Source organism: Ascaphus truei, chromosome 18, assembly GCF_040206685.1.
Source record: "Ascaphus truei isolate aAscTru1 chromosome 18, aAscTru1.hap1, whole genome shotgun sequence".
In the NCBI taxonomy this organism is placed as follows: Eukaryota; Metazoa; Chordata; class Amphibia; order Anura; family Ascaphidae; genus Ascaphus; species Ascaphus truei.
Window position 1 is genome coordinate 27,742,066 of NC_134500.1, and position 23,745 is coordinate 27,765,810.

Sequence of the window (23,745 nt, forward strand, 5' to 3'; positions counted from 1 at the left end):
TTTGCTTTTTAGGGGTATTCTCTTTCTTTTTCTGTGTGTGATTATATATAAATGTATTTATATCATATCATTCAGATATTTAATATTTTTCTTGAATTATTGTTATTATATATATATAAAAATAATTTTCTGTTTTTCAAATCTAACTTGTACCACTCTGGATATCTCTGAGCTCATAGGTGTAGCAAGATGGTGGCTCCCTCGTCTAGCGGTGTTGTAGTGGGTATACCAAGATGACTGAGGAAGGCGCAGGTGTAGCGGAGGTGGGGAAGGGTGTACCAAGATGGCGCCCGCGCTTCCGCCCATGAGCCTGATCTCCTGGCGTACGTGACGCGTGGAGGTCATGCGTGCGCGGTGACGCCGGCGCAGGGTCTCGATACACCGGGCGGGGCCTAGCGGAGCCTGGAGGCGGCGGTGAGACGGGTCCGGTGGGGAGGCCGGCGCGGGCGGCGGAGACAGGAGATCGCGGTCCGGAGCGGCGGCCGGCGGGATGGTGGAGAAAACCGGCTGCGGGAGAGAGTCCCTGGTGAGGAGGAGGCGGAGAGACCCAGCATACAACCCCCCTATGCCCCCCCCATACTCCCCCATACCCCTAACCCTCCTGTGCATGTAACGTGCCCCCCCAAGCCCTTGTGTATGTAACGTGCCCCACCAACTCCTCTGTAACGTGCCCCCCAAACTCCCATGTGTATGTAATGTGCCCCCCAACTCCTCTGTAACGTGCCCCCCCAACTCCTCTGTAACGTGCCCCCCCAACTCCTCTGTAACATGCCCCCCCAACTCCTCTGTAATGTGCCCCCCCAACTCCTCTGTAACGTGCCCCCCCAACTCCTCTGTAACGTGCCCCCCAACTCCTCTGTAACGTGCCCCCCCAACTCCTCTGTAACGTGCTCCCCCAACTCCTCTGTAACGTGCCCCCCAACTCCTCTGTAACGTGCCCCCCATCTCCTCTGTAACGTGCCCCCAACTCCTCTGTAACATGGCCCCCCAACTCCTCTGTAACGTGCCCCCCCAACTCCTCTGTAACATGCCCCCCCAACTCCTCTGTAATGTGCCCCCCCAACTCCTCTGTAACGTGCCCCCCCAACTCCTCTGTAACGTGCCCCCCCAACTCCTCTGTAACTCCTCTGTAATGTGCCCCCAACTCCTCTGTAACGTGCCCCCCCAACTCCTCTGTAACATGGCCCCCCAACTCCTCTGTAACGTGCCCCCCCAACTCCTCTGTAACGTGCCCCCCCCACTCCTCTGTAACGTGCCCCCCCAACTCCTCTGTAACGTGCCCCCCCAACTCCTCTGTAACGTGCCCCCCCAACTCCTCTGTAACGTGCCCCCCCAACTCCTCTGTAACGTGCCCCCCCAACTCCTCTGTAACGTGCCCCCTCAACTCCTCTGTAACGTGCCCCCCCCAACTCCTCTGTAACGTGCCCCCCCAACTCCTCTGTAACGTGCCCCCCCAACTCCTGTGTAACGTGCCCCCCCCAACTCCTCTGTAACGTGCCCCCCCCAACTCCCATGTGTATGTAATATGCCCCCCAACTCCTCTGTAACGTGCCCCCCAACTCCTCTGTAACGTGCCCCCCCAACTCCTCTGTAACGTGCCCCCCCAACTCCTCTGTAACGTGCCCCCCCAACTCCTCTGTAACGTGCCCCCCCAACTCCTCTGTAACGTGCCCCCCCAACTCCTCTGTAACGTGCCCCCCCAACTCCTCTGTAACGTGCCCCCCCAACTCCTCTGTAACGTGCCCCCCCAACTCCTCTGTAACGTGCCCCCCCAACTCCTCTGTAACGTGCCCCCCCAACTCCTCTGTAACGTGCCCCCCCAACTCCTCTGTAACGTGCCCCCCAAATAATCTGTAATGTGCCCCCCCAACTCCTCTGTAACGTGCCCCCCAACCCATCTGTGACGTCCCCCCCAACCCCTCTGTGACGTGCCACCCCCCAACCCCTCTGTGACGTGCCACCCCCCAACCCCTCTGTGACGTGCCACCCCCCAACCCCTCTGTGACGTGCCACCCCCCAACCCCTCTGTGACGTGCACCCCCCCAACCCGTCTGTGACGTGCCACCCCCCAGCCCGTCTGTGACGTGCCACCCCCCAGCCCGTCTGTGACGAGCCACCCCCCAGCCCGTCTGTGACGTGCCACACCCCAGCCCGTCTGTGACGTGCCACCCCCAGCCCTTCTGTGACGTGCCACCCCCCAACCGTCTGTGACGTGCCACCCCCAGCCCGTCTGTGACGTGCCCCCCCAACCCGTCTGTGACGTGCCCCCCCAACCCGTCTGTGACGTGCCATCCCCTAACCCCTCTGTGACGTGCCCACCCAACCCCTCTGACGTGCCCCCCCCAACCCGTCTGTGACGTGCCCCCCCGCAACCCGTCTGTGACGTGCCATCCCCCAACTGCCACCACCAACCCGTCTGACGTGCCCCCCAACCCGTCTGACGTGCCCCCCAACCCGTCTGACGTGCCCCCCAACCCGTCTGACGTGCCCCCAAACCCATCTGACGTGCCCCCCCCAACCCGTCTGACGTGCCCCCCCCAACCCGTCTGACGTGCCCCCCCCCAACCCGTCTGACGTGCCCCCCCCCAACCCGTCTGACGTGCCCCCCCCAACCCGTCTGACGTGCCCCCCCCAACCCGTGTGTGACGTGCCCCCCCAACCCGTGTGTGACGTGCCCCCCCAACCCGTGTGTGACGTGCCCCCCCAACCCGTGTGTGACGTGCCCCCCCAACCCGTGTGTGACGTGCCCCCCCAACCCGTGTGTGACGTGCCCCCCCAACCCGTGTGTGACGTGCCCCCCCAACCCGTGTGTGACGTGCCCCCCCAACCCGTGTGTGACGTGCCCCCCCAACCCGTGTGTGACGTGCCCCCCAACCCGTCTGTGACGTGCCACCCCCCGCCCGTCTGTGACGTGCCACCCCCCCAACCCATCTGTGACGTGCCACCCCCTGCCCGTCTGTGACGTGCCCCCCCAACCCATCTGTGACGTGCCACCCCCCGCCCGTCTGTGACGTGCCACCCCCCCACCCCATCTGTGACGTGCCACCCCCCAGCCCGTCTGTGACGTGCCCCCCCCCAACCCGTCTGACGTGCCCCCCCAGCCCGTCTGTGACGTGCCATCCCCTAACCCCTCTGTGACGTGCCACCCCCCAGCCCCTCTGTGACGTGCCACCCCCAACCCCTCTGTGACGTGCCACCCCCCAGCCCGTCTGTGACGTGCCACCCCCCAACCCCTCTGTGACGTGCGCCCCCCAACCCCTCTGTGACGTGCCAACCCCCAGCCCGTCTGTGACGTGCCCCCCCCAGCCCGTCTGTGACGTGCCACCCCCCAGCCTGTCTGTGACGTGCCACCCCCCAGCCTGTCTGTGACGTGCCACCCCCCAGCCCGTCTGTGACGTGCCCCCCCCAGCCCGTCTGACGTGCCACCCCCAGCCCGTCTGTGACGTGCCACCCCCAGCCCGTCTGTGACGTGCCACCCCCCAACTGCCACCCCCCAACCCATCTGACGTGCCCCCCCCAACCCGTCTGATGTGCCCCCCACGTGCCCCCGCAACCCGTCTGACGTGCTCCCCCACATGCCCCCCCAACCGTCTGTGATGTGCCCCCCCCAACCCGTCTGTGACGTGCCCCCCCCAACCCGTCTGTGACGTGCCCCCCCCAACCCGTCTGTGACGTGCCCCCCCCAACCCGTCTGTGACGTGCCCCCCCCAACCCGTCTGTGACGTGCCCCCCCAAACCGTCTGTGACGTGCCCCCCCCAACTGCCACCTCCCAACCCCTCTGTGACGTGCCACCCCCAACTGCCACCTCCCAACCCATCTGTGACGTGCCCCCCCCCAACTGCCACCTCCCAACCCGTCTGTGACGTGCCCCCCCCAACTGCCACCTCCCAATCCGTCTGTGACGTGCCACCCCCAACTGCCACCCCCCAACCCGTCTGTGACGTGCCTCCCCCAACCCGTCTGTGACGTGCCCCCCCAACTGCCACCTCCCAACCCCTCTGTGACGTGCCACCCCCAACTGCCACCTCCCAACCCGTCTGTGACGTGCCACCCCCAACTGCCACCTCCCAACCCCTCTGTGATGTGCCCCCCCAACTGCCACCTCCCAACCCCTCTGTGACGTGCCACCCCCAACTGCCACCTCCCAACCCCTCTGTGACGTGCCACCCCCAACTGCCACCTCCCAACCCGTCTGTGACGTGCCCCCCCCAACTGCCACCTCCCAACCAGTCTGTGACGTGCCCCCCCCAACTGCCACCTCCCAACCCGTCTGTGACGTGCCCCCCCCAACAGCCACCTCCCAACCCGTCTGTGATGTGCCCCGCCCAACTGCCACCTCCCAACCCGTCTGTGACGTGCCCCCCCCAACTGCCACCTCCCAACCCGTCTGTGACGTGCCCCCCCCAACCTGTCTGTGACGTGCCCCCCAACTGCCACCTCCCAACCCCTCTGTGACGTGCCACCCCCAACTGCCACCTCCAACCCCTCTGTGACGTGCCACCCCCAACTGCCACCTCCCAACCCGTCTGTGACGTGCCCCCCCAACCCGTCTGTGACGTGCCCCCCCCAACTGCCACCTCCCAACCCCTCTGTGACGTGCCCCCCCCAACTGCCACCCCCCAACCCGTCTGTGACGTGCCACCCCCAACTGCCACCTCCCAACCCGTCTGACGTGCCACCCCCAACTGCCACCCCCAACCCGTCTGTGACGTGCCACCCCCAACTGCCACCTCCCAACCCCTCTGTGACGTGCCCCCCCAACTGCCACCTCCCAACCCCTCTGTGACGTGCCACCCCCCAACCCATCTGTGACGTGCCCCCCCCCAACTGCCACCTCCCAACCAGTCTGTGACGTGCCCCCCCCCAACTGCCACCTCCCAACCCGTCTGTGACGTGCCACCCCCAACTGCCACCCCCCAACCCGTCTGTGACGTGTTCCCCCCCAACTGCCACCTCCCAACCCGTCTGTGACGTGGCCCCCCCCCCCCCAACTGCCACCTCGGGGGGGGCACGTCACAGACGGGTTGGTGGGGGGACGTCACAGACGGGTTGGGGGGTGGCCCCCCGTGTAACCTGCCCCCCCGGTGTAACATGGCGCCCCCCCTCCCCCACCCGTGTAACCTGCCCCCCCCCCCCCCACCCGGTGTAACCTGGCCTCCCCCCCGGTGTAACCTGGCCTCCCCCCCGGTGTAACCTGGCCTCCCCCCCGGTGTAACCTGGCCTCCCCCCCAGTGTAACCTGGCCTCCCCCCCCCGGTGTAACCTGCCCCCCCCCCCGGTGTAACCTGCCCCCCTCCTCCACCGGTGTAACCTGCCCCCCCGGTGTAACCTGCCCCCCCCTCCCCCCCCCTCCCCCCCCCCGGTGTAACCTGCCCCCCCTGGTGTAACCTGGCCACCCCCCCCCCCCCCTGGTGTAACCTGCCCCCCCCCGGTGTAACCAGAAGTGTAACCTGCTCCCCCCAACCCTGCCGTGTAACCTGCTCCCCCCAACCCACCGTGTAACCTGCTCCCCCCAACCCCGCCGTGTAACCGGCCCACCCAACCCCGCCGTGTAACCTTCCCCCACCAACCCCAATCCACCTCCTGTGTAACCTGGCACCCCAATTCCCCCTGTGTAACCTGCCCCCCAATTCCCCCTGTGTAACCTGCCCCCCAATTCCCCCTGTGTAACCTGCCCCCCCCCAATCCTCCCCGTGTAACCTGATCTCTCCCCCCCCCCTTAATCTCCCTCAATCCCCACCTTAACCCTGTCACTGCCATTGGTACACTTTGCCCCTAGGAGAGAATGACCCCTTAACCCTGTCACCATCAGCACTGGCTGCACAGGGGGCCTCGGTGTGACTCCCCCGGGACCCGCGCCTCTTTTAATTCCCGGGCCTTTGTTTTGCAGCCCGCGTTGGTCCCCGGGGGGCTGAACCCGCCCCTCTCGGGCAGCTCTCAGATGCACCCCAAGCAGGGCATGAAGCTGGAGGCCGTGATGGAGCAGCTGCAGAAGCAGCAGCAGCAGGCGGCCCGGAGCATGGAGGAGCGCGAGCGGCAGATCCGGGACACGCAGCGCCTCTACGCGCAGCAGCTGGCCGCGCAGCAGGCCGCCAAGGGGGCCCCCAACCTGCACCTCCCGCCGGGCAGGGCGCGCCCGCCGCCAGGGCCCCCGCCGAGCGCCAGCGACCCCGAGGACGACGACGACGAGGAGATGGAGGACGAGGAGAGCGAGGAGGGGCGGTCGTTCGAGGGGGAGCGCAGGCTGATACCAGGCTCCATCCTGGCCCAGAAGTACCTGCAGGCCCAGCGCGAGCAGCAGGGCATCGTGGCCCCCGCCCCACAGGGGACCCCCGGCCAGCGGCCGCTGAAGGTGAAGGAAGAGCCCGCCGACGACAATTACACCCCCTCGCCAGCCAAGCACCAGAAGCAGAGCTCGGACGAGCAGATGAAGCAGGTGAGGCGTTCGATTTAAAGTGGGGTTATTTAAATGGCGTCTAGCTATAAATGGCTGTCTTGGTTGGGGGCTCTGACCCCTTTTTCTCTGCAACACCCCCCCTCCAGCCTAATGTATATGAACTCGTGGATATTGATCTTCAATCAAATTCCATTCCTGTGTGACGCGTGAGAGCGGGATCCGTGCTGTCCTTGTATCTCCCTGTGCCTCAGGCACCAAACATAGATTGTAAGCTCCACGGGGCAGGGACCTGCAAAATGTCTCTGTATGGCCGCTCAGCAGTGCCGGGCGCGCGGGCGGAATTTTAGTTGGCTGACGTTAGTCGGCCTTTCTATAATGGTGCCGCGCGCACGGCAGGGGGCTCGGAGCGGAGAGATGAGGGAGAACGTGAAGAAATGAAGGATTTCACACCGCTACCTGTCTGTGTGCGTCTGTGTGCGTGTGCGTGCGTCTGTGTGCGTCTGTGTGCGTGTGTGTCAAAGTTAAATAAATAAATATTTTTATTACAACTTTTATTTTATTTTAAAAATATTATTTCATACATAATTCACAATCTCTACACACACTACCTTCACTCACACTCACTCACACTCACTCACACTACCTTCACTCACACTCACTCACACTACCTTCACTCACACTCACTCACACTACCTTCACTCACACTACCTTCACTCACACTACCTTCACTCACACTACCTTCACTCACACTACCTTCACTCACACTCACACCCACACACACTACCTTCACTCACACATACACTACACACACACATACACTACACACACACATACACTACACACACACACACATACACTACACACACACACATACACACACACACACATACACACACACACACATACACACACACACACATACACACACACACACACACACACACACACACAGCGTTTGGTATTTTCCGGGCGTGCTTACATACATTGAGAATATCGCCCGCTGGCCGCTCCCTTTGGCGTGTGCGGGACGGGGAGTGATGGGGACACAATGGGAAGTGCAGTCTCCGGACTCACAGCGGGGTAGTGTCCTGCGGTGCTTGGGTTTTATCCCGTGCAGGGGTCAATAAGGATGGCAATATAAGACCCGGCCTGTTACCCCGTGCCCTATAAAAGGTGCCTTGTACATCAGACCTGCGCGAGGTCCAAAGTGACCTCGGCTCCATTACAGTAAGGTGTGACCGTTCTGGCCGAACGATCCGCGAGGCCGCTCGTGTTCACCGGGGTCTCCTCGGGGAGCAGGGCTTATTTCTGCGTCACAGGGACGTGGGCGCACGCGGTCACACAATGCCTAGGGGAAGGGGCTTCTTTATACACAGGCAGCTCCGGCGTCCAGAGGAAGTGACCGGTCCCCTGACCCGAAACACAGGGTGTGCAGGAGGCCTCCAGCCAGGCAGTATCGCCCGCAGAGACACTGGTGACGTACACACACGCTCATGTTGCCACCGCAGCAAAGCGGCGGCTCCCATCATGTGCACTGAACTCTCTTTGTGTGCATCAGCACCATTAGTGTGGCGGAACTGTCGGACATCTTGTTCTATCCCCCCCACGAAAAAAAAAAAACCCATCCACACGTTGGGTATCTTTGGGCTGTCATAACAATGTGTGCATGCGAGTGTACACACGTGTGCTGGAACTGTGGAGGTGCTGTAGCCCCCCTGGATTGGTACATGTAAATCCTATGGTAATGTATGTCCCCCAAACAATACTTTCTGCCATTGATGCCCACCCTAAGCTATGAAGCAGAGGGGTCCTGTTCCTAAAGCCCCAAACCCAAGCTGGGACCCTACTGCGACTGTGGCAGCGACTCCCCCCTCCCCCTCCCTTACAGGCTGCCACATGTACGGACACCCGACCCCTTGCTTATTAAGAGACCAGTTTAGCCGGACTGACCGGCCCTGGGTTTCCTATACCCCGGGCTCTCCCGCCGTGTGTCAGGATCCCCTCCCCCCCGGCCATTTTACAGGGCCCCCCATGCGGGGAGCGCTGGAAGAACCTCGCCATTGAAGGGTCAGTCCCTGGTAGGACCTCAGCCCAGCGACCTGTGGTACAGGTCAAATGCAGCACATTGAGACACAAATATTTCCCGTTTGTTACATTTCCTCTGTAAATGGAACCTGGGGGGGGGGGGGGGGTCCTTTGCTAATTTTATCTAATGTCTTTGGGCGATCAGACTGTTTGTCAGTCCCCTGGTACCATGTCAGCGCTGCTCTGCCGTCTGTTTGCAAAGTAATTGTGAGGCCGCCGTTAGTCACAGGGAGTGGAGACGCTGGAATCCAGTGTTCCCGGAGAAAAGGGAAACACGTTCATTTATCGCACGGTATAAATAAGTCCATTACTGTAAGGGGGTAGTGGGGGGGGGGGGTCTTCGGACGCTGTTTACACAGAGGTGTTTTAGCCGAGCTTAGTGGAACTGCGCCTTTAAAGTCCCACTTCAGGCTCAAGTTGGGATTGTGGCAGTTATGTGTAAAGTGTAAGCTCCTGAGGTCAGGGACCTCCTCCTTAGTGTCTGTCTTAACACACGGACTCTTGTCACACAGTTGTACTGCACTGCGGAGTATGTTGCCGCCATACAAGATAATGTGTAGTTGCAGCGCTGTGCGGGGGACCCAAGGGGTTAATTAATGGCGCTTCGTGGGAATGTAATGGAGTTTGTGTATATGCCGAGAGCCGTATTATTGATCTCGTTAATCGCCCCCCCTGGATATTTCTCCGGACACGGGGGTACACGCTGCCTCCGTCAGCGCACTGTAACTGCTTGAGTGCCAGGGGCGTCTAACGTTCGCCCGGCCCGTTCGCCCGGCCCGTTCGCCGCAGTCATTAGGGTCGGTCTCTGGCCTGAGACTTGGGAGGGGGCTGATTTGCTCGCGCTGCGCCCTTGTGTCTGACGTGTGTGTGTGCTCAACAAGAGTTTGCACAGGCAAAGCCCCCTCCCCTTTAGTGTGTGCCTGATAAGGACGGGGGACAGGAAGCCGCGACATCTGTAGGTTCAGTGCTTCTGACTGACACTTGTTCAAATAAAATCGGACAAGTAATACGTATTTTTAAATGTTTCTACGTTGGTAAAATTTCTACAGTAAACAAAAGTTTGAGACATTAGATAAAGGTTGTAAAACCTCCCAGACGGTTTGTCAGCCCTCCGAGCCCCAGGTAACATGTAGGCGCTGCTCTGCCTCCTGTTTGCAGAGTAATTGTGAGGCCCCGTTGGCCAGACGGAGCGGAGATGCTGGAATCCACTGTTCCCGGAGAGAATGGAAGCGTGCAGGGAAGGAGGGGGCAGGGGAGCGTGCAGGGAAGGAGGGGGCAGGGGAGCGTGCAGGGAGCAGGGGGCAGGGGAGCGTGCAGGGAAGGAGGGGGCAGGGGAGCGTGCAGGGAAGGAGGGGGCAGGGGAGCGTGCAGGGGAGCAGGGGGGCAGGGAGCGTGCAGGGAAGGAGGGGGCAGGGGAGCGTTGCAGGGGAGCAGGGGGCAGGGGAGCGTGCAGGGAAGGAGGGGGCAGGGGGAGCGTGCAGGGAAGGAGGGGGCAGGGGAGCGTGCAGGGAAGGAGGGGGCAGGGGAGCGTGCAGGGAAGGAGGGGGCAGGGGAGCGTGCAGGGAAGGAGGGGGCAGGGGAGCGTGCAGGGAAGGAGGGGGCAGGGGAGCGTGCAGGGAAGGAGGGGGCAGGGGAGCGTGCAGGGAAGGAGGGGGCAGGGGAGCGTGCAGGGGAGCAGGGGGCAGGGGAGCGTGCAGGGAAGGAGGGGGCAGGGGAGCGTGCAGGGGAGCAGGGGGCAGGGGAGCGTGCAGGGAAGGAGGGGGCAGGGGAGCGTGCAGGGAAGGAGGGGGCAGGGGAGCGTGCAGGGAAGGAGGGGGCAGGGGAGCGTGCAGGAAGGAGGGGGCAGGGGAGCGTGCAGGGAAGGAGGGGGCAGGGGAGCGTGCAGGGAAGGAGGGGGGCAGGGGAGCGTGCAGGGAAGGAGGGGGCAGGGGAGCGTGCAGGGAAGGAGGGGGCAGGGGAGCGTGCAGGGGAGGAGGGGGCAGGGGAGCGTGCAGGGGAGGAGGGGGCAGGGGAGCGTGCAGGGGAGGAGGGGGCAGGGGAGCGTGCAGGGGAGCAGGGGGCAGGGGAGCGTGCAGGGGAGGAGGGCAGGGGAGCGTGCAGGGAAGGAGGGGGCAGGGGAGCGTGCAGGGAAGGAGGGGGCAGGGGAGCGTGCAGGGAAGGAGGGGGCAGGGGAGCGTGGTGCGAGGGGGATGTGTGAGAATATATAGATATAGACCCACCTTTTATCCCAACTCTCTATGAAAATACGCATTTTAAGTGTACCGTATATACATGCATGCATACATCGCCACCTCCAGCCCGTGTCCCCCCACTGCTGGATGAAGCCCCCCCAATGATCCTGCGGTTCCAGCCCCTCTTCTCCCACACATTTCCTCATCCCATCCTCCATTCTTATTTTGGGCGTCATGGTCTTTTAGTCTCTTGGAGTCCAGTTGAGTTCCATCTTTGTCCAACGAAGGTCATTTCTTCCTGCGATGTGTGCGGCCCGTCGCCATTGTAATTTATTCCCCCCTGTGATGTCACAGACTTGTGTTCGGTTTCAACCCATTCATTATTTTTTCTGTCTCTTCGGGTAATACCCAGCATGCATCTCTCCGTACTTCAAGTAATACCCAACATGCATCTCTCCATAAGTCTTTGGGTAATACCGAGCATGCATCTCTCCATACGTCTCTGGGTAATACCCAGCATGCATCTCTCTGTACTTCAAGTAATACCCAACATGCATCTCTCCATACGTCTCTGGGTAATACCCAGCATGCATCTCTCCATACGACTTGGGTAATACCCAGCAGCATCTCTCCATACGTCTTTGGGTAATACCCAGCATGCATCTGTCCATACGTCTTTGGGTAATACCCAGCATGCATCTGTCCATACGTCTTTGGGTAATGCCCAGCATGCATCTCTCCATACGTCTTTGGGTAATACCCAGCATGCATCTCTCCATACGTCTCTGGGTAATACCCAGCATGCATCTCTCCATACGTCTCTGGGTAATACCAGCATGCATCTCTCCATACGTCTTTGGGTAATACCCAGCATGCATCTCTCCATACGTCTTTGGGTAATACCCAGCATGCATCTCTCCATACGTCTTTGGGTAATACCCAGCATGCATCTGTCCATACGTCTTTGGGTAATGCCCAGCATGCATCTCTCCATACGTCTTTGGGTAATACCCAGCATGCATCTGTCCATACGTCTTTGGGTAATGCCCAGCATGCATCTCTCCATACGTCTTTGCATTATCTTTGCATTTTTCGAGGCCCAGGTCTCTCACTCATACGTGAGCACGGGCAGGATACACGAGGCAAACACTTTCTTCCTGAGGCACTGCGGAAGGTTACCTTGAAATGTTGTCTTGTTTCTGCCAACGCCTCCATCCCCGTCTTCATTCTCCTGATTTCATTCAAAATGCTCCCACCCATTGTTATTTGCCGGCCAAGTATATATATATATAATATTTTTTTTTTTTTCATAACGTTAAGGGATACCCAGAAAACCTGTTGGGATTTCCGGAAATATGGGGCTTTGTACATTGTTAAAGCCGTAAAACTCCAGTCCCCCTTTATTTTTCCTATTTGTATTTGTAAAACGTGTGTCTGTGTATAAATCTACTTTCTAAGGCTGTGTCCACAGTGCAGGAGACGGCGCGAGCTGCGAAACAAACACTAGGACGCCAATGCATGTGCGCATAGTGCGCGCGCACATGAACTACAGGGAGACCGGCGCTTCGCAAGACAAACCATTTTGTATTTCCCGTGCGACGCCCGGTCACGTGAGCTGCGCCGAGGAACGCGGAAGCTAGCGCGTTCTACTGTGGACGCAGCCTTACCTAAGGCCTCTTCCAGGGTAGAAGCGCGCAGCGCGCTGTGATGACAGGCGCTCCTGTTGATCGGGCGATTCCTGGCCAGCTTGCTGTGGGCGTGGGGCGGCGAGCCCATGGTGTCACGTGAGTGGTCCGCCCTCATTGGCTGAACCGTGCACATGACAAGGGCAAGCGCGACAAATACAAAACTATTTGTCTCGGCAAGCATCGCGCCTCTGCACGCTCACGTGCGCAGTATGGGTGGGGGATTGAGTATTCAGTGTTTTGAACGCGAGCGACCGCACCCACCTGGAAGAGGCCAACGGTGCCGATCGTTTGCGGCTCCTGTTATAAATGAGTCAATCCTGATTGTGTGACTAACGAAATGGCCGCCTTCTGACTCTGTGCTGCCGTCTGTGACATGCTGCAGCTAATACGTAACATTTTATTACCAGTGTAACACATTAGTGTTCCAGCTTCCAGCGGTAATAGACGGTCTGCTGTTTGGAACACAGCAACAGCTGTTTGTGATACTTTGCTGCCAAAGGGCAGGGCTCCAAAAGGTGTGTGAGAGCCTGTTTCAAAAGAGGACGTGGATATGACTTTCTAAATGGTTGCTTTAGCAGCCAGAGGATAAGTACATTAAAAAAAAACTATTAAACATGGCATTGGGCATAAAATAAAAGCAGCCAGTTTTATCTAATATTACAGAACTGGCGTATTACGCAGCAGCAGCAGCAGCAGCAGCGGATTTCCCCGTGTTGCTGCTTTAATGATATTAATACTTGGATGTCTTGGAAAACATTCCGCTTATGGAAATATTTGCCGCGAGGGTTTTACCAACACGCACAGTACCCGCTGGGGGTACGGGAGAGGGAGGTAATGGGCTGGGCGCGTGCTGCGACGTGCGAGGGTTTCACCAACACGCACAGTACCCGCTGGGGGTACGGGAGAGGGAGGTAATGGGGCTGGGCGCGTGCTGCGACGTGCGAGGGTTTCACCAACACGCACAGTACCCGCTGGGGGTACGGGAGAGGCAGGTAATGGGGCTGGGCACGTTCTATAGTGCCGGGCACATTCTATAGTGCCGGGCGCGTGCTGCGCCGTGCGAGGGTTTCACCAACACGCACAGTACCCGCTGGGGGTACGGGAGAGGCAGGTAATGGGGCCGGGCGCGTGCTGCGCCGTGCGAGGGGTTTCACCAAACGACGCACAGTACCCGCTGGGGGTACGGGAGAGGCAGGTAATGGGGCCGGGCGCGTGCTGCGCCGTGCGAGGGTTTCACCAACACGCACAGTACCCGCTGGGGGTACGGGAGAGGCAGTAATGGGGCTGGGCGCGTGTATACGGCATTACTGCGGCTCTGGAGGGGTTGATTTATGGGATTTTGTCTGGCCATAAAGATTCCCCCGCACTTCCTGTCCTCTCCTTCCCCACAATAAAACATGTTTGTTTATGGCTGGGGGGAGGGGGTTTGGGGTCTCCCAGGGTAAGTGGAGCACATTTTAAAAGGGTTTTGGTAGCTGATCCCAGTCCATTGAGGAGGAGGGACAGAGATTTAAGGATTACAGGCTGTCCATTTAGCGTTGATCCATCACCGACCCGATCCAGGGAGATAATGAGGATTTGTCTGACATGAAGACCCCTAACCTAATATAGCCGGGCGGGGCCCCCCTCTTAACGAGCCGTGGTGTTACTTCCAGACAAAGGCTAACGAGATCTTTCTGATTAGCTTCAGGTTTAGACAGGAAGGATGGTCTGCAACGTCTTGCACAGGGGCGGTCTCTCGCAGCGCGGGGGGGGCGGTCTCCTCGCAGCGCGAGGGGAGGGCGGTCTCGCAGCGCGGGGGGGCGGTCACTCGCAGTGCGAGGGGAGGGCGGTCTCTCGCAGCGCGGGGGGCGGTCTCTCGTAGCGCGGGGGGGCGGTCTCTCGCAGCGCGGGGGGGGCGGTCTCGCAGCGCGGGGGGCGGTCTCCTCGCAGCGCGGGAGGGGGGCGGTCTCTCGCAGCGCGGGGGGGGCGGTCTCTCGCAGGGCGGGGGGGGGGGCAGTCTCTCGCAGGGCGGGGGGTCTCTCGCAGCGCGGGAGGGGGGTGGTCTCTCGCAGCGCGCTGGGGCCGTCTCTCGCAGCGCGGGGGGGGGTGTCTCGCAGCGCGGGGGGTGGTCTCTCACAGCGCGGAGGCCGTCTCTCGCAGCACGGGGGGGCGGTCTCTTGCAGCGCGCGGGGGCCGTCTCTCGCAGCAACGGGGGGCGGTCTCTTGCAGCGCACGGGGGGCGTCTCTCGCAGCGCGGGGGGGCGGTCTCTCGCAGCGCGGGGGGGGCGGTCTCTCGCAGCGCGGGGGGGGGCGGTCTCTCGCAGCGCGGGAGGGGGGCGGTCTCTCGCAGCGCGCGGGGGCCGTCTCTCGCAGCGCGCACAGACCACCTTCTATAAAGAACTAAACCAGTTTATTGGCTTCCTAAAATAATCTAAAAGATTTTGCTGCATTTGTTTCTCTGGAAATTTATTACAAGTTCAAATTTTTTTTAAGGGGGAGGGGGGGTGATTGTCAATTTAGTGTCCTTTTCCCCTTATCTCCCCCTCTAACCCCCCCACCCCCTTTCCCCCCCACCCCCTTTCCCCCCCACCCCCTTTCCCCCCCCACCCCCTTTCCCCCCCCCACCCCCTTTCCCCCCCCCACTCCCTTTCCCCTTATCTCCCCCTCTAACCACCCCCCCCCTCCTAATCAGAGAGACAATACAGATAAGGGGAGGGGGAGAGAGGGGGCTTTGCCTGTGCACACTCATGTTGAACACACACGGGAGCCGCGCGAGGAAATCAGCCCCCTCCCAAGTCTCAGCTCCCCGTGTTCCTATAATAACTTTAATAAAGGATTTAATCATACTTATAGGGGCAGATTTGGGTAACAAGGTGTCTGACCCAGATGTGACCCCTTAACCCTGTCACTGCCAATAGTACACGTTGGGCTCCCGTCGTGGCGTCGCTGCGGCACCCTCCTAGCGTGGCGTCGCTGTGGCACCTCGTGGCGTGGCGTCGCTGCGGCACCTCCTAGCGTGGCGTCGCTGTGGCACCTCCTGGCGTGGCGTCGCTGTGGCACCTCCTAGCGTGGCGTCGCTGTGGCACCTCCTGGCGTGGCGTCGCTGTGGACACCTCCTAGCGTGGCGTCGCTGCGGCACCTCGTGGCGTGGCGTCGCTGTGGCACCTCCCGGCGTGGCGTCGCTGTGGCACCTCCTGGCGTGGCGTCGCTGTGGCACCTCCTAGCGTGGCGTCGCTGTGGCACCTCCCGGCGTGGCGTCGCTGTGGCACCTCCCGGCGTGGCGTCGCTGTGGCACCTCCTGGCGTGGCGTCACTGCGGCACCTCCCGGCGTGGCGTCACTGCGGCACCTCCCGGCGTGGCGTCACTGTGGCACCTCCTGGCGTGGCGTCACTGCGGCACCTCCCGGCGTGGCGTCACTGTGGCACCTCCCGGCGTGGCGTCGCTGTGGCACCTCCTGGCGTGGCGTCACTGCGGCACCTCCCGGCGTGGCGTCACTGCGGCACCTCCCGGCGTGGCATCACTGCGGCACCTCCCAGCGTGGCGTCACTGCGGCACCTCCTAGCGTGGCGTCGCTGTGGCACCTCGTGGCGTGGCGTCGCTGCGGCACCTCCCGGCGTGGCGTCACTGTGGCACCTCCTGGCGTGGTGTCGCTGTGGCACCTCCTGGCGTGGCGTCGCTGCGGCACCTCCTAGCGTGGCGTCGCTGGTGGCACCTCCTAGCGTGGCGTCACTGTGGCACCTCCTAGCGTGGCGTCGCTGTGGCACCTCGTGGCGTGGCGTCGCTGCGGCACCTCCTAGCGTGGCGTCACTGTGGCACCTCCCGCCGTGGCGTCGCTGCGGCACCCTCCCGGCGTGGCGTCGCTGTGGCACCTCCTGGCGTGGCGTCGCTGTGGCACCTCCTGGCGTGGCGTCGCTGTGGCACCTCCTGGCGTGGCGTCGCTGTGGCACCTCCTGGCGTGGCATCGACCCACTTAACTGTATATAGACAAGATTGGGAAAAGCCAGATATCCATCAAGTTAAATCCTTTTGGTAAATTGTCACTGGGGAGATTCTCCTCCTATGTTAATAGTTCTGTTGACCCAGAGGAAGCAAATAAAACATTTCTCTATTATAAGGGGAAACATTAATCCCCCCCCCCCCTCCCCCTGACCCCGGTAATGAGCGGCAGATTTGTCCCTGGATCAGCGCCCTTCCTCTGTGTAATATACCCGCTATATCCCTGTATACCTTTCCTGTGTATAAAGATGTGTACCTTTTCTTACACATATCTCCTGTATCTGCCGTCTCCATGGCTAGTAACTCCCACAGTGTGTCTGCCCTTACTGATAATGATCCCGTTCCCCTAATCTCACGGGACGGTCCCGTGTCCTCTGTGCTGCCCTTACTGTAATGATCCCGTTCCCCTAATCTCACGGGACGTTCCGTGTCCTCTGTGCTGCCCTTACTGTAATGATCCCGTTCCCCTAATCTCACGATGTCCCGTGACCCTCTGTGCCACCGTTCGTCCCCTTGAAGTCCTTGGAATGACCTTGGGTATATTTGTAGTTATATCAGCTCTAAATTCTCCTGATGTTTATTTTCCGATGTTAGTCTGCTAAGAGGATACGCATAACCGCACGTCGCTCAGTCTGACTCTTTTTTTTTTATCAGTATTATTACGGTAATATTAATCCATGTATCTTTTATTAATAATAATAATAATTGATCAAATAAACTCCTATTAATCACCTGGATTCTTGTATTACCTGTTACTACCCGTTAATAATACATTTCTCTCTCTAGACTATGCTCTATACTCACATGAACTTTTAGTCAAATGAATAATAGTATTTAATGCAATCCACTTTTTAACTATTGGTAGAATAAAAAAAAGTGTCTCTATTCCTGGCAATCTTGTTAATAAATGGGAGAACCGGATCTGTCTTACTAATAAAATCAGCGCTTCTTAATCATTGTTATTAGAACATGAATAACGTATGTTGTGTGCCTGTAATGAGTTCTCCCAGCATGCATCTCTATAAACCTCTTCCCTGCGTTCTTTATTCGCTTCTAAATTCTACTTTTCGGTTATTTCTCAGTGGTGAGTATCCGCGACCTTTAATAAAATGAACGTGTGGGTTTCGCGGTTCCTTGTCGGCTCAGCGAGTTCCCCGCGGGTGATATGCGTGTTACTATCACACGTGTGTGTGTAAAAGTAATCGGGGGAAGGAGGGCGTGTTGTGAAATTCTTGTGTGAATTCCTGCTGTGAATGTCTTAAGTCAGCCTTTTAATCCATTAAACACGTCCCTGTCATTAGGTCACTTTGCCCTTACGTGGGACTGACCCTTTAACCCATTAAGCACGTCCCCTGTCATTAGGTCACTTTGCCCCTACCTGGGACTGACCCTTTAACCCATTAAGCACGTCCCTGTCATTAGGTCACTTTGCCCCTACCTGGGACTGACCCTTTAACCCATTAAACACGTCACTGTCATTAGGTCACTTTGCCCCTACCTGGGACTGACCCTTTAACCCATTAAACACGTCCCTGTCATTAGGTCACTTTGCCCCTACGTGGGACTGACCCTTTAACCCAGGGGTTGTCAACTCCAGTCTTCAGGGGCTACCAGTCTGACTGAGCCACCTGTGCTGAAGCAGGAATTCCTGAAAACCTGACCTGTTAGTGACCTTTTGAGGTCTGGAGTTGGTCACCTGTGGTTTAACCCAGGGGTGTGCAAACCTTTGCAGCCGGCGCCCCCCCCCCCCCCATGACTGCTGCCCCCGGTGCTCGCGCACCCCTTACCTCAGTTCACATGACCCCGCGACGTCATTTGACACTCGTTGCCATGGCGACGCGTCAACAGCCGCCTGGATCTCGGTAAGTAATAGGTTGCGGAAATCCCCCGGCATTTAATTTCAATGCTGTTGGGAAGAGCGCGGGGCCTCTGTAACCACCGCGTGCGCGCCCCCTCAGTTTGCGCGCCCCCCTCAGTTTAACCCATTAAACATCCCTGTCATTAGGTCACTTTAGCACTGATTATTTTATACAAAAGTGGATACTCTTCACTGATCTAGATGCTCTTGGGTCCTCTCCCGGCAGATGTTAGTGTTACAGCGATGACCGGCCTAGCATGTGAAACCGTTTCTTTGCGCTCCGGGGTTAAACGTGTCCCTGCCGTCTGTCTCCCCTGCCCCGCCCCCCCTGCCGCCTGTCTCCCCCCCCCCCCCCCCTTCGCGCCCCCTGCCACCTTTTTCCCCCCCCGCGCCCCCTGCCACCTGTCTCCCCGCGCCCCCTGCCGCCCTTTTCCCCCCCTGCACTCCCTGCCGCCTGTCTCCCCCCGCACTCCCTGCCGCCTGCCTCCCCCCCCGCACTCCCTGCCGCCTGCCTCCCCCCCCGCCCCCCTGCCGTCTGTCTCCCCCCCCCCCTTCGCACCCCCTGCCACCTTTTTCCCCCCCCGCGCCCCCTGCCGCCTTTTCCCCCCTGCACTCCCTGCCGCCTGTCTCCCCCCTGCACTCCCTGCCGCCTGTCTCCCCCCGCACTACCTGCCGCCTGTCTCCCCCGCACTCCCTGCCGCCTGTCTCCCCCCGCACTCCCTGCCGTCTGTCTCCCCCCGCCGTCAGGGATCTCCTTGCTATTGTAACTTTGGCTTAGCATGCATGTCCTCTTATCCTACAAAGTTCCCCCCCCCCCCTTGCGGGCGCTACAAATAAGAGATAACACGCCTCGGTAATTTCCCCCCCTGCCCACGCCGATTCTGTGTTTTTATTTAGGCGTTCTGATCGTAAGCTCCTGGGACCAGCCAGGGGGCTTTGAAGGCTGTCTCACGTAGCATGTCTGATACAAAACCTGTAGTGCCGGCCACTGACAAACAGTCTTACCAGGCCGTGAAAACCCTCCGGGGCTTTTGGGGAGTGTGGAAATGTTACTTGGAAAGTTCCTATCTTTAGAAAAACGTGTGAATCTTGCTCCTTTTGACCCAGTAACGGTGCCTGTGTCCCCGCGTCACTTTGATCTAAGAATGGCCCCAATCTCTGCGTGCTAGTAGTCGCTGCGACTCCCTGTGCTGCTTGCAGTCGGCCATTTTGAAATGACCTGCAGGTGGGAGGAGTGTTTGCTGGCTCGGTGATATTAAGCCCACGTTCTTACCATCTCGTTTCCACCCCCGGCAGGAGAACACGTCGTGGAGCGAGGACGCAGACGCGCGCGGCAGAGAAGCGTCGCGGGACTTTGCGAAGGTCGGTGTAACTGTATTCTTTCCCATGGTTTGTTATTACATGTTACAGAGGATAGGGCTGTAACGTCAAAACTACCCAGCTTATTACATTTATTTATATATTGTTACTATTGTGACAGACGAGATTAGAGTGTCAGTTCTGCGGGTTAGCATTGGCCTTTCCCTCCCCGGTCTTTGCTATGAGATCTGTGTTAGATAGCCATGTTGATTATTGTAGTGTGTGTGTGTGTGTGTGTGTGTGTGTGTGTGTGTGTGTGTGTGTGTGTGTGTGTGTGTGTGTGTGTGTGTGTGTGTGTGTGTGTGTGTGTGTGTGTGTGTGTGTTCTGTGGGGTGGGGGGAGGGGTTTGTGGAGTGTGGGGTGGGGGGGGTTTGTGGGGTGGGGGGGGGTTTGTGGGTGGGGGGTTTGTGGGGTGGGGGGTTTGTGGAGTGGGGGGTTTGTGGAGTGGGGGGTTTGTGGAGTGGGGGGTTTGTGGAGTGGGGGGTGGGGTTTGTGGAGTGTGGGGGGGTGGTTTTGTGGAGTGTGGGGTGGGGGGGGTTGTGGGGGGGGGTTGTGGAGTGTGGGGGGGTTGTGGAGTGTGGGGGGGGTTTGTGAGGTGTGGGGGGGGTTTGTGGGGTGGGGGGGTTGTGGAGTGTGGGGGGGGGTTGTGGAGTGTGGGGCGGGGGGGGGGGGTTGTGGAGTGTGGGGCGGGGGGGTGGTTCTGTGTGGGGTGGGGGGGGTGGTTCTGTGGGGGAGGGGGTTCTGTGGGGTGGGGGAGGGGGTTCTGTGGGGTGGGGGGGTTCTGTGGAGGGTGGAGGGTGGGGGGGTGGTTCTGTGTGGGGTGGGGGGGGGTGGTTCTGTGGGGGAGGGGGTTCTGTGGGGTGGGGGAGGGGGTTCTGTGGAGTGGGGTGGGGGGTTCTGTGGAGGGTGGCGTGGGGTGGGGGGGTGGTTCTGTGGAGTGGGGTGGGGGGTGGTTCTGTGGGGGGTGGTTCTGTGGGGGGGTGGGGTTCTGTGGGGTGGGAGGGTGTTTTTTCTGTGGGGTGGGGGGGTGGGGTGGGGGGTGGTTCTGTGGAGTGGGGTGGGGGTGGGGGGTGGTTCTGTGGAGGGTGGGGGTGGTTCTGTGGAGGGTGGGGGGTGGTTCTGTGGAGGGTGGGGGTGGTTCTGTGGAGGGTGGGGGGGTGGTTCTGTGGGGTGGGGGGGTGGTTCTGTGGGGTGGGGGGGTGGTTCTGTGGGGTGGGGGGGTGGTTCTGTGGGGTGGGGGGGGTGGTTCTGTGGGGTGGAGGGTGGTTCTGTGGGGTGGGGGGGTGGTGGTTGTGTGGGGTGTGGGTGGTTCTGTGGAGTGGGAGTGTGGGGTAGGGTGGGGGGGTGGTTCTGTGGAGTGTGGGGTGGGGGGTGGTTCTGTGTAGTGTAGTGGGGGGTGGTTCTGTGGGGTGGGGGGTGGTTCTGTGGGGTGGTTCTGTGGGGTGGAGGGTGGTTCTGTGGGGGGTGGGGGGGCGGTTATGTGGGGTGGGGGGGTGGTTCTGTGGAGTGTGGGGTGGGGGGGGTGGTTCTGTGGAGTGTGGGGTGGGGGGGGTGGTTCTGTGGAGTGTGGGGTGGGGGGGGGTGGTTCTGTGGAGTGTGGGGTGGGGGGGGTGGTTCTGTGGAGTGTGGGGTGGGGTGGGGGGGTGGTTCTGTGGGGTGGGGGGTGGTTCTGTGGGGTGGGGGGGTGGTTCTGTGGAGTGTGGGGTGGGGGGGTGGTTCTGTGGGGTGGGGGGGGGTGTTGCTGTGTGGGGTGGGGGGGGTGGTTCTGTGGGGGAGGGGGTTCTGTGGGGTGGGGGAGGGGGTTCTGTGGAGTGGGGTGGGGGGGTTCTGTGGAGGGTGGGGGGGTGGTTCTGTGTGGGTGGGGGGGGGTGGTTCTGTGGAGTGGGGTGGGGGGGGGTGGTTCTGTGGGGGAGGGGGTTCTGTGGAGTGTGGGGTGGGGGAGGGGGTTCTGTGGAGTGGGGTGGGGGGGTTCTGTGGAGGGTGGCGTGGGGGGGGTGGTTCTGTGTGGGGTGGGGGGGTGGTTCTGTGGAGTTCGGTGGGGGGTGGTTCTGTGGGGGGTGGGTTCTGTGGGGGGTGGTTCTGTGGGGGGTGGTTCTGTGGGGGGTGGTTCTGTGGGGGGGTGGGTTCTGTGGGGTGGGAGGGTGTTTTTTCTGTGGGGTGGGGGGTGGTTTTGTGGGGTGGGGGGTGGTTTTGTGGAGTGGGGTGGGGGTGGGGGTGGTTCTGTGGAGGGTGGGGGTGGTTCTGTGGGGTGGGGGGGTGGTTCTGTGGGTGGGGGGTGGTTCTGTGGGGTGGGGGGTGGTTCTGTGGGGTGGTTCTGTGGGGTGGGGGGGGGTGGTGGTTATGTGGAGTGTGGGGTGTGGGGTGGTTCTGTGGAGTGGAGTGGAGTGTGGGGTGGGGTGGGGGGGGGGGGTTCTGTGGAGTGTGGGGGGGGGGGGGGTTCTGTGAGTGTGGGGTGGGGGGGGGTTCTGTGGAGTGTGGGGTGGGGGGGGTTCTGTGTAGTGTAGTGGGGGGTGGTTCTGTGGGGTGGGGGGTGGTTCTGTGGGGTGGAGGGTGGTTCTGTGGGGGGTGGGGGGGCGGTTATGTGGAATGTGGGGGGGGTGGTTCTGTGGAGTGTGGGGTGGGGGGGTGGTTCTTTGGAGTGTGGGGTGGGGGGGGGGTGGTTCTGTGGAGTGTGGGGTGGGGGGGGGGTGGTTCTGTGGAGTGTGGGGTGGGGGGGGGTGGTTCTGTGGAGTGTGGGTGGGGGGGTGGTTCTGTGGAGTGTGGGGTGGGGGGGTGGTTCTGTGGAGTGTGGGGTGGGGGGGTGGTTCTGTGGAGTGTGGGGTGGGGGGTGGTTGTGTGGGGTGGGGGGGGTGGTTCTGTGGGGTGGGGGGGGTGGTTCTGTGGGGTGGGGGGGGGTGGTTCTGTGGGGTGGGGGGGTGGTTCTGTGGGGTGGGGTGGGGGGGGGTGGTTCTGTGGGGTGGGGGGGGGGGTGGTTCTGTGGGGTGGGGGTGGGTGGGTGGTTCTGTGGAGTGTGGGTGGGGGTGGTTCTGTGGAGTGTGGGGTGGGGGGTGGTTCTGTGGAGTGTGGGGGGGGGGTGGTTCTGTGGAGTGTGGGGGGGGGGTCTGTGGAGTGTGGGGGGGGGTGGTCTGTGGAGTGTGGGGTGGGGGGTGGTTCTGTGGAGTTTGGGGTGGTTCTGTGGGGTGGGGAGGGTGGGGGGGGGGTGGTTCTGTGGAGGGTGGGGGGGTGGTTCTGTGGGGTGGGGGGGGGTGTTTTGTGTGTTGGTTCTGTGGGGTGGGGGGGGTGTTTTGTGTGTTGGTTCTGTGGAGTGGGCGGGGGGTGGTTCTGTGGGGTGGGGGGGTTCTGTGGGGTGGGGGGGGGGGGTTCTGTGGGGTGGGGGGGGGGGTTCTGTGGGGTGGGGGGGGGGGTTCTGTGGGGTGGGGGGGGGTGGTTCTGTGGAGTGTGGGGGGGGTGGTTCTGTGGAGTGTGGGGTTGGGGGGTGGTGGTTCTGTTGAGTGTGGGGTGGGAGGGGGTGGTTCTGTGGAGGGTGGGGTGGGGAGTGTGGGGGGTGGGGGTGGTGGTTCTGTGGAGTGTGTGGGGGGGGGTGGTTGTGTGGAGTGTGTGGCGGAGTGTGGGGGGTGGTGGCGGAGTGTGGGGGGTGGTGGTGGAGTGTGGTGGGGGTGGTGGCGGAGTGTGGGGGGGTGGTGGCAGAGTGTGGTGGCGGTGGTGTGGGGGGGGTGGGTGGTGGTTCTGTGGAGTGTGGTGGGGGGGTGGTGTTCTGTGGAGTGTGTGGTGAGGTGTGTGTGTGTGTGTGTGTGTGTGTGTGTTTTCTGGGGAGGGGTTGCTTCTAATGAGTTTATGCTGGGGGGGGGGTAGGTGGGGTTGAGGCGCGCAGGAGATGGAGGGCTTGAGGCGCGGGGGTAGGTGGGCTTGAGGCGCGCGGGGACCCTTTGCTTCCCGAGATGTTTGCCGGGGATAGCGCCTGCTGGTTCTTCCCCTTTAGGGGAAATAAAATGGTGGTTTAAATGGCGCTCCTCTCATCCAATGGGTGGCTGCAATGTCGTGTCGCTGCTTCCTGCCATCCCGCCGCACAGCCAGGAAGTACCGTCCCTTCCTCTCCGGGAAGTGTCTCTGTAACCGGAGGGGCCCGGAACTAGAATGAGCTCATTCCTGAGACCCCCAAACCCCCCACCCACGCGCCGTGTTATTCTGGGGTAATAAGGATGCCGGCTC

At 60.9% G+C, this 23,745-nt stretch overlaps 1 protein-coding gene across 1 annotated transcript in view; it reads left to right on the forward strand.

Annotated features, from left to right (window-relative positions):
* The first annotated feature begins 324 nt into the window (after window positions 1–324).
* ARID3B (AT-rich interaction domain 3B) overlaps window positions 325–23,745 on the forward strand; it is a 46,725-nt gene continuing 23,304 nt past the window's right edge. Inside the window, 3 exon segments of the mRNA XM_075575958.1 lie at window positions 325–526; window positions 5,891–6,436; window positions 19,474–19,539. Of these exon segments, the coding sequence (XP_075432073.1) occupies window positions 491–526; window positions 5,891–6,436; window positions 19,474–19,539 (648 nt within the window). The 5' untranslated portion in view covers window positions 325–490.